This window comes from Zea mays, chromosome 8, assembly GCF_902167145.1.
Source record: "Zea mays cultivar B73 chromosome 8, Zm-B73-REFERENCE-NAM-5.0, whole genome shotgun sequence".
NCBI classification, from domain to species: domain Eukaryota; kingdom Viridiplantae; phylum Streptophyta; class Magnoliopsida; order Poales; family Poaceae; genus Zea; species Zea mays.
The window spans coordinates 178,007,451-178,022,458 of NC_050103.1; the positions used below are offsets into that span (position 1 = coordinate 178,007,451).

A 15,008-nucleotide genomic window follows, 5' to 3' on the forward strand; every position below is an offset into this window, starting at 1 on the left:
GCCGGCGCAGCCTCGCGCGACGAACCCTCCCCAGCCGCGGCCACCGGTTTCTTCCCGCGGCGATCGACGGCCACAGCAGCGTCATCCCCGGGATAGCAGCCGTATGGCAAACGATTCAACTCGAAGACCCTATTCAGGCGAACATTGGCCCCACGAATATCCCAACTCCGCAAAGCCTCCATCCTTGGCACATACCGCCCCACAATCCTCACTGCTCCGTCCTCCACTTCACGCACGAACGCGACTGGGTCCCGGCCACGCAGATCCAACGCGAAGGCCGGACTTCGCACTTGTTGCCCACCCAGGGAGGGCATCTGGCGAGGGCATACTTCGCCCAGCGCCCAACCATGCGCCAAGGGCCACACCCCATAACCGATGAATTCCTCAACCAAATCACGCTCGCTACTCATGCGGGCAGCACACCGAAGGGCCCCTTCGTCCCTATCATCCTCCGCCACCTCAAATGGCGGGAACGCCACATAACAGTGGGAGCACATCACGGCCGCCGGGAGCCCTGGGAGGTCTTCGACTTCGTCCCCGACACATAAAACCAATAATCATACCAATTGCCCCACTTGTTGCGGGCGCAGGGAACCAGCTCCACAACTTCCGCTGAAGTCTTCCCAGTCCTCGGTGTAAAGGTGCACGATCCAAACTGTGCAATCTTGTCTCCAATCTTCCTTTTTTGCCAATGCAGACAATAATTCTTGGCGAAGACCTCTACGGAGGGCTGTCCACCGTACGAAGTCGCTGCCCAGACATACTTCGCCAGGGCCACCACGGCGTTCAGCGTCAGCTGGTGGACCTAGACCTCAAATCTCTGCAGGACCTCCGCCACGAAACGATGCGCAGGTAGGCGAAGGCCGGCGGTGAAGAATGCCTCAAACACGACTAACTCGCCCTCGGGCTCGGGAACCTCTTCCGCCCCTGGGACACGCCCGACGCCGTTCCCAAAATACCCCAACTATTGCATATCCTGCACGCGAATCGAGGAAATTCTCGAGACACCGAACTCCACTGTGTGACCCGGCTGTAACTCCATCGCCGCCAAATCGCTCGAGGTATCTTCGAACAAATCAGCCAACGGCGTGTTTGCAGCAGATGAGGAAAAGGACGACATCGCTACGTACCGGCGGCGTGCGGTTTGCTTGACGCGGGCCAGATCTCCAACGCAGAAAGAACCAGGAGGGCAAGCGAGCGGGCGAACGGTTTCAAAATGTTAGGGTTTTGCGGCACACAAAAAGGTAAGAGAGCCCGAGCCGTGCCGCCCCCCTTTTTATACACAGGGTGTGACGCTTCGGGAAGCCCGCAGTCCAAGAGTACCACGTCCATCAACGGTCACATCAAAAACCCCCGCGGAACCACTTCGAGCGAGGGCAGCGTCTCCACCATCTAGCGACGTCTTCGGCACCAGGTGACTCAGTCGAACTGGTCCCTCGGAGGGCAAATGTTGGGGCGAAGGCGAAGACGCCACCCTTCGCTCCAGGTCTTCGTCACCTCGCTTCACCAATGGAAGCAAGATGACCGGCGCGGCCCTCCCTTCGACCTCCACACTGCAAGACAAAGGACCGACGACGAAGTCTCTCCATCCCACGTCCTCACCCGACCTGGAGGCCCACGTGTGATTCGGCCTACTGTAACAGGCCCCGCACGGAGAAGCGTGTTACGGGCTCGATTTGTAATAGCTTTTCTGTAATGACGGTCTATAACCCTCCCTTATGGGAATATTCTAGGGATAGTCCAGGTGCCCAAGGGCATAAACGTCCTTACATTGGAACGTTGGACACTCGGGCATCTATAAATACCCCCGTACAGTGCCCTTGAGAGGCCGAATTAACAGAGCAATCGCTATCTCGAGTTAAACCTTGCTTGCGTTCTTTGCACTCCCCCGTTGGATCAACTTGCTCAGGAGCGCAAGTTCCAACACTTGTGTCGGCACGGCAAGCCCAAGTTGCAGCACTATCCCGGAGGTTCGGTTGCTAGCCATCAACCTACGTGCTTATTGTGACTAGTCTAAAGCTAGATGATTCACACACTGACTGACATAACAACCAACTCACAAAGACTACCATAAAAAAAATAACAATCACGTTTGATCATGAATCTCCTAAGGAAATAAGCACAGAAAATCCCTCGTAAAAATGATTAATGCTTCGTTCGATGTCGATATTTGAAGGTATGGAATTGAATTGGATTCAATACCAAATCAAACATTTCAATTCTATTGTTTGGATGTCACTGAAATGGAGTTTAGAATTGTGTGGTCCAATTCCACGCAATACAGAGAGATAATGCTCTGTATTGGAATAGTGAGTTTTTAGTTATAGTCAAATTCCAAGGACTCGAGTCTCTAATTTGAAATCTCAATTCTATCTGCAGCCAATCAATAGAATTCTGGAAAGATGATTCCAATTCCTAATTCTATGTTTCAATATCTACATTCAAACAGGGTATTAGAGCCTACTACAATCTTGAATAGCCGCTCAACAATTCCGAGTCTCTAGAGCGTCTAGGTGATCCATAAATTGCTTTTCTACGGTTCATAACAGTCTTTTCAAAAGCCACATTTCAACCAAACACATCCTGGTGTATCTTTCAGTTTCAGTATAGCCGGAACAGAAGACATGCTGTGTTCAGTCTAAAAAGACAACCATGTAATTATAATCATGTTTATCATGACATGATATTCTGGATGCACTCAGTTCACCGATTACTGCACATACAGGATTATGTAGCTTTAGACTTGATATACCGAAAAGGAATATATACGGGCATTACAGCAGAGTTTATTGCGCCCAGTTCTATACACAGCTGATATCTCCACAACGGACATGCGTAGCAAGGGTATGCACTGAACACAATAACCATCCATTTTTTATACGGCAAGCAGCCCTTTGCCTCACCAAAGCTGAGAGCTCAAGGCACGAATTGCAGATATCTTGATTTTAACTCAGGGTTTCAGTCAGTGGTCATAGTGCCACGCAGAATATGCTATCTGGTTTGGATCGTATACTGCAGGTTCATCAACATTTTCTTCATATTGGTAAGAACTCGACGGGCCAAATGGCCAGAGAAAGGAGAAGGGGACGTGACTTTCCTGGCTTTCGCTGCCGTAGTTTCCTGGAGCAGGATCGAAATCTGCTCTGGTGACCGCAGGAGGATCAGTTGCTGTTTCGTTGTAGTATGCTGAAGGCACAGGATCGAAATCTGCCCTGGCGACCGCAGGAGGGCAAGCTGTTTCGTTGTAGTATGCTGAAGGCACACGGGCGCTGCTGGTACTACTGCCTGATCGCTGTGATGGCAGCGGATGACGGCAAACAGGGCAGGAATTGTGCTGAACCAGCCAGGGGATGATGCAGTCAGTATGGTACAAGTGCTTGCACGGCATCTCCCGCGCCTCTGCTCCAACCTCGAATTTGTCTTTGCAAACTGCACACTGTGGATCTTCGTCAAGATGCCTGCGATTTATCTTTACCACAGGCATGGAGTCAATAGCTGACTGTGGAGCAGGTGGTGGGCCTTGACGGTTGTTCTGGAGTAGTAGCTGCTCAAATAGAGCTTCCAGACTGGGACCAACAACTAAGCTACTGAAATTCGGACGGGCAGCGCCAGCTCTGCGGCCTTCCCTGATGACAACATTGATATCACTGCTACCAACTGCAGGAGAAGGGATGCCACCAAATACCAGCGTAGGAATAGCAGTTGACCTCCTTCCATATTCAGTACCTGTCCCTTGTCTACCGTGAATATCAAACAAACTATCCCTTCCTATTTCTGACAGCCGTTGCCGCATGAGGGAAGATATGGCATCCATCATTCCAAATCTTCTGGCCTGGCGCTCTTCAAAGTCCGGTTCAGTTAGCCCATAAGTGTTCAGTACGCCACCCATCTCACTGATTTCTTGGATAAAACCATCACTGCAGTTGGGACATATGATATCCTGCCCGCGAAGACGAATTGGGCGCTGACAGGCATAACACCAATGGGTGGCCCTATTGGACATATTGTTCCTGTGACAAATTAAGCATTCAGCATAGTAGAAAGTTTCCATAAACAAAGCGCTAGGGACAAGAATTATAAAACAAAGTGCTTCTACTACATGGACCCACGAAACCAATCAAATGGTAAGTGTGTTTATAAGAACCATGCATCTAATGAAGTGAAGCCATATTTGCTTCAAATGTTATACCAACTTATGATACATTAATGATATGGGCAGTTTGGGCTGATCATGGAGGTTGTCGCGCCTCCGAATAAGAAGTCCCCAAGTTGTTAGGGTCAGCTGCATGTTAGTAGTAACTATCAATTACGTTAGAGTTAGTTAGAGATACAGATAGAATTGTTATCAGGTTGACAGGTTGTTAGCCTTTTGGGCAATACTACAGTAGCAGCCGCCGGCTGTTCCCCTAAGGGCTTGTTCGGTTTGAGGTGGTTTGAGGGGGATTGGAGGGGATTTAATCCCCTCCTATTCAAATTTGTATCCAATCCTGTATAGGAGGGGATTTAATCTCCTCCAATCTCCCGCAATCCACCCCTAACCGAACAAGCCCTAATGGGACCGGCTGCTTCTTCTTGGGCTGCCTCTGATAGGTCCAGCCCACAAAAGCATATATAACACTTCCTCCCTCCCTATGAAACAGCTTGTCCTCGAAATGAAAAGAGTGATACTCCTCAGCAAAGACTGAAACTCGCCCCCAAGTGGCTTCAGCTGCAGGATGACCCATCCAGTGTACCAGGATATCCCAATCTCCTCGATTCAGTCTGGAACGAAGCACCTTGAGAGGTACTGGCAGAACCCGGCCGTGCTTGATGGGAGGCAAAAGAGGTACTGCTGTTGGAGGATTACCCACAAACTTCTTCAAGAAAAGCACATGGAAGACATTAAGAATCTGAGAACGAGGGGGCAGCTCCAAGCGATAAGAGACCTCTCCAATTTTCTCCAGCATCCGGAACGGCCCATAGAACATAAGGCCAGCTTGCCTGAGGACCTATCAGTAATGGCAGCCACGTGACAGTGATGCAATCTCAACCACACCCAATCACCCATCACAAAGAAGACCTCCCAATGACCCGACATGGCGTGTCTTCATCAGCTCTTGGGCATGACGCAGCCGGTCCCTGATTTCTTACAAAAACACGTCTCTGTCAATCAGCTGTCGATCAACCGCCTGAACCTTAGCACTCCCTGCTGTATAGGTGATTAAGGTTGGAGGGAACCGGACATAAACCACCTGGAATGGTGTGGTCTTGAGGGCAGTTTGATAAGAGGTATTATAACAGTATTCAGCCCAAGGCAACCACCTAAGCCATGTCCTGGGCCCATCTCCAGCAAGACAACGGAGGTAGACACAAATAATGCAATTGGTGACCTGTGATTGGTCGTCTGTTTGTGGATGAAAGGCCGTGCTCATACGCAGTTTGGTTCCTGTCAGACTGAACAATTCAGACCAAAAAGCACTAGTGAAAACCGGATCACGATCACTGACAATGGAACAGGGAACCCCATGCAGCCCCACTATGGTGTCAAAGAAAGCTCTAGCCACCAACACAGCAGTATATGGGTGACTGAGTGCAATAAAGTGGCCATAGTTAGAAACGGTCGACCACGGGGAGAATGACCGATTTGCCTCCTGATTTCGGGAATCCCTCAGCAAAATCCATGGCAATTTCTGCCCAAACAGAGCTGGGAAGCTCAAGTGTCCGCAACATCCCAGAAGGATGGAGATGTTCAGATTTGTGGCGCAGACATGTGCTCTCGCTCATAAGCAGCGAGTTTGGCGTGCTGTGGCGCGACGTGCCTGCTGTAAAAGGTGATGGGGCTGCTGTCCTGGTGAAGAACGGCCACAAAACCAACAGCTGGGCAGGAATGGTGCATATGAAGAGGTGGTGGCTAGGGTGCAGGACTAGTGGACTATTGTTCACGCGTGAACAGTAGTAGATCTGGATTGGATTAGGGGTGGGATTTGTGGCCGGAGGAAACCTGGCTTTGAATACCAAGATGTTGGAACTCAGATTTTATTGACTGGAACCTAGGATGTAAGGCAAGGAAAACCCAGTTCGCCCTCCCTAGGAGGCTCTGAACTATTTTGGTTTAATCCTTGCTGCCCTTTTCATCTAACTCTACCTGGCTTTATATAGAACAGCCAATTACAACACCCTAACCCTACTCAGCCAACGGCTGTTCCCCTAATGGGGCTGCCTGCTACTTCTTGGGCCGCCTCTGATAGGTCCGGCCCACAAAAGCATCTATAACAAGGTAATAGCTCAAACAAATCTGAACCATTGTTTTTTTTTTGAATTTATGGATGAATTATCACTTTTCAAAAAATCCTCAAATCCCATAATCAATCGAGGGTAAAGAAGTAGGCAGACATTCCTTTCTAAGGTTCATGTGCAAAAGGAACAATAGTACAAGATCCTCAGCCGTGCACCGCAAGGGAAGTGGTCGAGTAAGCCTGACAACATCCTTCTCCATGTATAGGCAAGCGCCCTCTTGCGGTGCCACAGAACCAGTAACATGAAAAAGTTTGGCACTAACAGGTTGGCCAATCTGGTTACATGCTTACATGCATGAAAAAGAACACTAACAGGTGCAGGAAAAAACACATACACATATGAAAAGAAATGACAATATGCAAAAAAACTGGCATGTTAATTAAAATACATTGTGTTCAAAAAAAGTTGCAAAACAAAAGGATTTACTACATCTAATCAGATGAGAAAAAAATATCTAAAACTTCCCTTATTTATCCTATTTTCCAAAACAAGTAATTAAACATATATATTTAATCTTGTAACCCCCCAATCTAATTAAATAAACACCTCAGTCATTTGGTATTACCACAGCAAGAGCAGCCATTAGAACAAGCATGAAGAAAATAGCCAGAGCCTCTAGAGGGAGGGCGACTAACTGGTTCTTCTAGCTATCCCAATCAATCTATATCATTACATTTTCTAGCTCTGCATGTACATTATCATGGAGTCTTGGTAGTAATCCATCCCAGAAAAGTGTCTAATATTTGGAACATGTTACAGATAGAGAAGTAGATTGTTTGGCCAAGAAGGTATATTAGCAATAAATGGACCTGTCCATTTAGAACGGTGTAATTTTTACTATATTTTGTGTGCATTTTTCAAATGCCTAAAGCCCTAAACCTCTATTCTTTATTAGGGCCTAAAATAGTATTACCTTCAGCAGTGGTAGATTAACATCAATACATCATGATTGGTTTACAGCAGAGTGATTTTGGAGTAATCTGGCCCTACCATTTTATTTGGATTGAGTCAGTACTCAGCACGTGGTTCCATCCTCTGTAATTAAGGGCATATTTGGAACCTTTGCCTCCCATCTTGCTTAGCCAGCTTCTCCTCATCTTGCTCCGCAAAGGAAGACGAGATTGTTTGCTTTTTTTGGTTCCCTTGCTGGGTTGCTCTCCTCTCCCTCCCCTCTCCCTCCCTTCTCTCCTCTCCCTCCATGGGAGAGCCTGACACCAGTGCCGACAAGCACAATTGGGACAGAGGCCCTCGATACAACAGCAGCAAACTCGATTTGAATCCTACCAAGCCGATTCTGTCTGGCAAGTGGTTGATTCCAGAGGAGACGAGGTTGATTCAAGGCAAGATGGAAGAAGCAACTCAGTTTGCATGTAGAAGATCTTGGGAGAAGAATCAACTTGGGCATCAAGGATCTCTATTGGGCACCACACGAAGCTTGATCTACATCAGGAGGTTTAATTTGAGGACTGGCAGGCGATTTGGGGCAGATTGTCAAGTCGTTGACTTACTGGGAGCTCGATTCAGACCATGCGGCCTCTAATTGGCTGCATCAGAACTTGATTTATCCTATGTACCTTCAATTTTGCTGGTGCTATGACTCTCAGTCTATAGGCTGGCAAGAAGGTTCAGATGGCAGCTCAGAGTGCACGGCGACATAAACACGAGTGAGCAAGACCTTGCTCATGCGGGAGAGCCAAATCAGTTCTCCTACGTGGGCAAGGATTTTTTTTTGCTGAGTCAAGCGAAGTGAGCTTTCTCGACACTACCAAACGCTTAACTTCACCCAGTAAGGTGAACCAAGTGGCGTGTAAAGAAACCAAACAGGCCCCAACACTGCAGCACAATTCATTTTGCCGGACCAACTCACTCCAGGGAGAAGTGCATAACCACATGTACAAAACGGACTTGATCTGCACTCCCATAAATCAAGAACACCATAACATTTCAACAATATTATAGAGGCCCATTTTCTCAGGGGTTAAAAGGAGGTTGCAGTTAGGCACAACACAGATTTCTAACTAAATTTATCACAGTTAAAGTTTACAAAACTTTTGATGCAGTGTGGTGCTCATTACTATTTATTGAGGTGGGTTGTCACCTGGAACTAGACAGTTCCATATAAAAGCCCCAGGGATTGGTAATAAATAATATAATTTTAGGATCTAGTATTTATCATGGTTCATCTATCAGCAATGGATTCCAAGTTTTCATTGTTGGCACTAAACAGAGAATAGTACATGGTGTTCTCCCAGTACATAGAAGTAAACTAAAATACTCAAGGGGTCCAAAGATTCCCTTTGTAAACAGCCGAATAAAAGTGAATACAGTTTTTGGCCAAACTTCAATCAGACTTTAATTATCTCCAAAAGGTTCACTATTGGTTCTTAAAATTCCTACCCAAAATATTTTAGTTCATTCTAAACCACAGTTACCTTCAGCACACAGGTTGGAACGACTTTAATTATCTCCAAAAGGTTGACTATTGGTTCTTAAAATTCCTACCCAAAATATTTTAGTTCATTCTAAACCACAGTTACCTTCAGCACACAGGTTGGAACCAGGACCACCAATGAGGATCTTTCCGATTGATATTGATACTGGCTTTTCAAAGAATCAAGATATCCCCCTATATATGCTACCATGCAATTTGACTCAGACCAGCTAACTCATGCTTGAGAATAGTGTAGTGATCGTAGTGAGGCTCCTATATTAGCACAAAGCAGGAAGTTGATGTACCAGTTAATCGACTGCTGATCCTGCGCCAACCGACTGGATTTTAGTGGAAGTTAAATGGAAACAGTTTTTTTTTGTCGCACTGCGTTAATTTCAACATCCTGCAAATCGCGGCTTTCGGTGTTCTTCTAATAATCGTATATTAAAAGAAAAGGAGGGGAAAGATAAAAGCAGACGGCCACAACACATCCTTGCGGGTTGCGTCCAATCTCAGAAGCAAACATATCTGCTACCGCCTACCGCAATTATAAGACCCCAAACTCAGTGCGAAACACAACTGACACACATTTCTTGAGGGTTTCCCTCCGCTCCAGAAGAGCGGAGAAAACAAATAGTACGAAGATACAGGAACGGCCATGAATGGATCTACCAAACCACATATCCACCCATAACCCAATTCCACAACAATTCAATCCAATCGCTAGCAGTAGGACACGGAAGGGCGATCTATCGATCCAGGGCACGCATCAATCCGCCGAAGAATAACGAAGGGACGGGAGCACCGGGGGTAGGTCATTGAGTACCTTGCTGCCAGAGGCGCCGTCGGGGGGAATGGGATATGGGGTAGCGAGTGAGTGACGACTGACGAGGGGCGTGCACACCACCAGTGCAGTGCACCCAGTCAGGCGCGTGGCGCGGGGAGTGAAACGGTCGCTGGTCTCTCGCTCTCATATTAATCCCGCAGTCTGCGGCAACTGGTGTGCTGCTAAATGCTAATCCGGATTCCGGAGTGGGCAGCTCGCCGCTCGGCCGGCGTGTGCGCGTGCACCGGGCCCAACGATCTTTTAGACCGTTTCTAAAAGAATAAAAACTATGTAAATCAACGTGAATACAGAATTTATCGAGTCATTACTTTACGAAATCTGTTATTTTTAGGTTCTAAATCTTCTAGACACCTTCATCTCCCTTCGTATATAATCTCTACAATACTCAGATTTCCTCACAGCCAGATTATCTTCATAGTCAGATTTTCGAAAAATAGTCAGAAAAAATTGAAGTAAACATGCCCTTATTTAGAACGCGGAAATTTCTCTAGTTTTTACTGTTTTTCTAAAAAAATGAAAAATATATTTTCACATCCAAACAGGCCATAACTGGGCCACCCCGCTCAGACCTCTCTGCCTGATTCGCTGTGCTCAGGCGGCCTCAGCAAACTCGTTTAGACGTCTACCACTAAAACCGTGAAAGAGCTGCCAACAGCCAGCAGAACTCGAGCAAGCGGTAAGCGGAACCCGAAATGTTCGTCGTCCTCAACAGAACCTCCTCCGTGGCCACCTCCCTGCGTCGCAGACCGCCGCTGCCGCCGCCTCCTCTCGGATTTTCTCCCTCTTACGCCTCCTCCCCTCCGCCACTTTTCCCGGGACAACGGAGGTGGGGACAAATGGGGCGCCTCCTCCTTCCTCAGAGGAGGCGGCGAGGGTGGGAGGTGGGGGACGAATGGGGCTCCACCTGGTCCACCGGCCTCACCAAGGACCACTTTGACGGATCCTCTGTCAGCAAACCAGTATCAGCAGAGGTAACTGAAGTGTTGGGCCATGAAGATAAGGCTGAAAGTGTCCATGGGCTGAAAAGGAGTGACAGAATTAGGAGGAAGAACGTGCGGCTGTCTGGGCCAGAGTGGATGGCGTGAGGCAAATGCTGCAGCAGAAGATGGCCGTAATGGTGTCGCTTGAGCTTTAAGCTAGTGGGCTTTGTGCTGGCATGTAATAAGTAGTGGAAAGGAGTTGGAGAAAGGCATCAAAGATTGTAACTGAATTCTGTTTCCTAAGATTCTCTCGGCTGCTGCCGTTCTTCCCCTGTCTCCTGCTCCATTCTTACCTTCCCTGCTTCTCCATCTCAAGAGTTCGCCACCAGCGATCTTCCCAGCCACCACCACGTTAACATCTGGTATCAGAGGTGCAACGATCCTCGGTCCTTCTCCGATCTGGAGTACATACCGCCTCACCCTCATTTCACGTGACATCAGCGACGTCAAGGAGTGATGGATCCTAATACGAAGATGATCCTTGATGAAATGGAGAAGAAGTTTTCGGCTATGGATCTCAAGTGGGAGAAACGTTTCTCGGCGTTCGCTGATGCCAAGGAAGAACGCCTCAGTGCTGTGGAGGTGGCCGCTGAGGATTTGGCGGTGTGGCGTGTCAAGATGGACACCACCATGGAGGACGTCAAGTTGGATTTGAGGAAGCTCAACAAGCACTGGGATCGGGCATCCCTCGAGGCCGCGACAGAACCAGGATTGTTGCAGAAGCCTGTTGCAGCTATCGGTCGAGCACTCGGTGGTCCTGAGGGAGAAGGTTTTGGAGGCATCCGTGAGGAACCCATCCTGCCGGAGCAGGGTTTTGGCTCCGTCACGACCTACGTTCCAACCAGCAACAAGGGTATGCATCACTTCGTACCTCCTCCTGTCCAGTCCAGTGCCTGTTGTCCTGGTCTTGCGTTTGATGTCGGTGGATCTCGTCACAGGAATTTTGAGTCTGGTTTTCATTCGTTGGGTAAATTACCACAACTACCATTTCCAACGTTTGAGGGTGATAATCCCCGTCTCTGGATTTCACGGTGTGAAAATTATTTTGATATGTACTTTGTTGATCCTGATTCCTGGATTCGGGTAGCTTCCATGTATTTGTCGCCTTCTGTGGCTTGTTGGTTCCAAGCTGTTCAGCGTCAACACCCGGATTTGCAATGACCTTTGTTTTGTCAGTCACTGCTTGATCGCTATGGCAAGAACCAGCATCAGGCGTTGCTACGCCAACTGTTCAGGATTCGACAAACGAATTCTGTGTCCGACTATATTGCTCGATTCTCCACTCTCATGGATCAATTGTCTGCCTATGGTGCTGTGTCTGATCCGTTATATTTTACTACCCGATTCTTGGATGGTTTACGGGACGAGGTCCGTGCTGTTGTGATTATGCAGCGACCGGGAGATTTGGACGCAGCATGCTCTTTGGCTCTGTTACAGGAAGAGGTTGCGGACTCGGGGCGACGTCGTGCGTTCCCTCGGTTTGAATCGGGTTCGTGGTCGAAATCAGAGGGCAAGGGGCCTTTTCCCTTACCTTCTCCTCCTTCTGGGGATCGGAATGTGTCATCCAACTCTGATAAACGTCCAGTGTCACCGTCTAAGTCAGTGGATGAGCGACTGGGTGCACTGCGGGCTTTCCGTAGGGCCAAAGGCTTGCGTGACAGATGTGCAGAAAAGTGGCATAAGGGCCATACTTGTGCAGCAACGGTGCAGCTTCAGGCCATGCAGGAGGTATGTGAGTTGTTTACCCCTGAGGAGTTGCCAGAGCAGCCTGAGTCTGAATCTGTACATGAAGACCAACTGTTTTCAGTGGTGTTATCTGAGGCTGTGAGTGGTGGTCCAGCTAAAAAGGCTTTCCAATTGTTGGGTTGGCTGCACCAGCGGGAGGTTTCCATCTTAATTGATTTAGGTAGTACACATTCTTTTGTGAATCAGTGCTTAATTCAACAATTACCTACTGCCCTGTTAGTGGAAGCATAGATCAAGGTTAAGGTGGCTAATGGAGGTATTATGCACTGCACTTCCATTTTACCTCGAGCTGAATGGACGATACAGGGTTACATTTTTCACCAGGATTTGAAGGTCCTTCCCCTGCAGCATTATGACATGATTTTGGGAATGGATTGGTTGGAGGTTCACAGACCTATGCATGTGCATTGGCGTCACAAATGGCTTTCTATTACATATCATGGATCTTTTGTTACATTGTATGGCTCAGACTATGGGGCTAGTGAGAGCTTGCTAATTCAGATATCATCAGTGTATGTACCCGAGCCTGCAAGTGAGAGCTCCAAGTTTTACCCTGAGATTGAGTCCTTACTGTCCCAGTTTTCTTCTGTGACTTCAGCTCCAACTTCGTTGCCTCCAGTAAGAAGTTGTGATCATGCTATACCATTATTGGTGGGAGCCAAACCAGTAAACATCCGCCCTTACAGGTACCCACCTGCACTTAAGGATGAAATCGAAGCACAAGTCACTGTTATGTTACAACAAGGCCTTATTAGGCCCAGTTCCTCTCCCTTCAGCTCCCCTGTTTTATTGGTCAGGAAGAAAGATGGCTCTTATCGTTTTTGTGTGGATTATCGATATTTGAATGCACTAACTGTGAAGGGCAAATTTCCTATACCTGTTTTTGATCAATTGATGGATGAGCTAGCAGGGTCTAGTTGGTTTTCCACCTTGGATTTGGTCTCGGGATATCATCAGGTTCGTCTAAAGTCAGGTGAAGAATTTAAGACTGCTTTTCAGACTCATGGTGGACATTATGAATTTGTGGTCATGCCATTTGAGCTGGCTGGCGCTCCAGGGACGTTCCAAGGAGCTATGAACACCACACTGGCTACATTATTGAGGAAATATGTGTTGGTATTTTTTGATGACATATTGGTTTACAGTAGAACATTTGAGGAGCATCTTAATCATTTGAGAGATGTGTTGTTGCTATTGCAGCAGGATCATTGGCACATTAAATTATCTAAATGCCAGTTTGCCCAACGAACTATCTCATATTTGGGGCATATCATTAGTGAGCAAGGTGTTGCAACTGATTCAGCCAAAGTGGCTGCTGTTCGGGATTGGCCATCTCCTCTCAATGTGAAAGAGTTAAGGAGCTTTTTGGGGCTTGCAGGGTATTATAGGAAGTTCATTCGTCACTTTGCTATCTTGACCAAGCCTTTAACCGAGTTACTTCGCAAGGGTGTCTTGTATGTTTGGACTTCTGATCATGAAATTTCCTTCACTGCTGTCAAACAGGCCCTATGTACTGCACCTGTGTTGGCCCTTCCGGATTTCAACAAAACCTTCTGTATTGAAACTGATGCTTGCAAGTCTGGTGTGGGAGCAGTTTTATTACAAGAGGGGCATCCTTTGACATTTATTAGCAAGGCACTCGGAATTAAAACTCAAGGGCTTTCAACTTATGAAAAAGAATATTTGGCTATTTTAATAGTTGTGGAGCAGTGGCGACCTTACTTGCTTCACGCAGAGTTTATTATCTTTACTGATCAAAATAGTTTGGTCCATCTTAATGATCAGAGATTACATACACCCTGGCAACAACGAGTTTTTACTAAACTACTAGGCTTACAGTACAAAGTAGTTTACAAACAAGGCATCCAGAATAGAGTGACTGATGCTCTTTCTCGGAGGACACATGAAGAGGTAATCTGTCATTCCATTTTTGTGGTTCAGCCCAAATGGTGTCAATCTATCTATGATGGCTATTTGTCAGATGAAGATGCTAAGAATTTGCTTTCCAAGCTCTCCCTCAACAGCGCTCTAATGTGACCATGCAACAGACTGTTTTGAAGGCCATGCATAGTTCTCCAGTCGGAGGACACTCGGGTTTTCCTGTCACATATCATCGAGTGAAACAGTTGTTTTCCTGGCCTGGTATGAAGAAGAGTATCCAGGAGTTTGTGGCCTCATGTGATATCTGCCAGCAAGCTAAACCGGATAGAAGCAAGTATCCGGGGTCACTTCAACCATTGGCTGTTCCAGCTGGTGCCTGGCAGACAATCACTCTTGATTTTGTGGAAGGTCTTCCTCTATCTCGTGGTAAAAACTGTGTTTTGGTGGTGGTGGACAAGTTCTCCAAGTACGGACACTTCATACCTTTGAAGCATCCTTTTACTGCTGCTTCGGTGGCTCATGTGTTCATGCAACAAGTATACCGTTTGCATGGCTTACCATTTGCTATTGTGTCGGATCGAGACCGAATTTTTACAAGTCAATTGTGGAAGAGTTTGTTCTCCTTGGCAGGCGTTGCATTGAATATGAGCAGTGCTTATCACCCACAATCGGATGGACAAACGGAGCGGGTCAATCAATGTCTGGAAACGTTTCTGCGCTGTTTTGTGAATGCCTGTCCTCATAAATGGGTGCAGTGGATTTATTTGGCCGAGTTCTGGTACAATGTGAGTTGGCATTCCGCTCTTCAGCTGTCACCATTTGAAGTATTGTATGGGTACAAACCAAA

The 15,008-nt window shown here is 47.3% G+C and overlaps 1 protein-coding gene across 1 annotated transcript; it reads right to left on the reverse strand.

The window, feature by feature from the left end:
- Positions 1–2,634: 2,634 nt before the first annotated feature.
- On the reverse strand, positions 2,635–9,642 carry LOC100282497 (uncharacterized). Its single transcript, NM_001155406.2, has 2 exons — positions 9,534–9,642; positions 2,635–4,010 (listed from the first exon to the last, which is right to left on the reverse strand). The coding sequence occupies exon 2, from the start codon at positions 4,001–4,003 to the stop codon at positions 2,963–2,965; it is 1,041 nt and encodes a 346-aa protein (NP_001148878.2). The 5' UTR covers positions 4,004–4,010; positions 9,534–9,642; the 3' UTR covers positions 2,635–2,962.
- Positions 9,643–15,008: the final 5,366 nt, after the last annotated feature.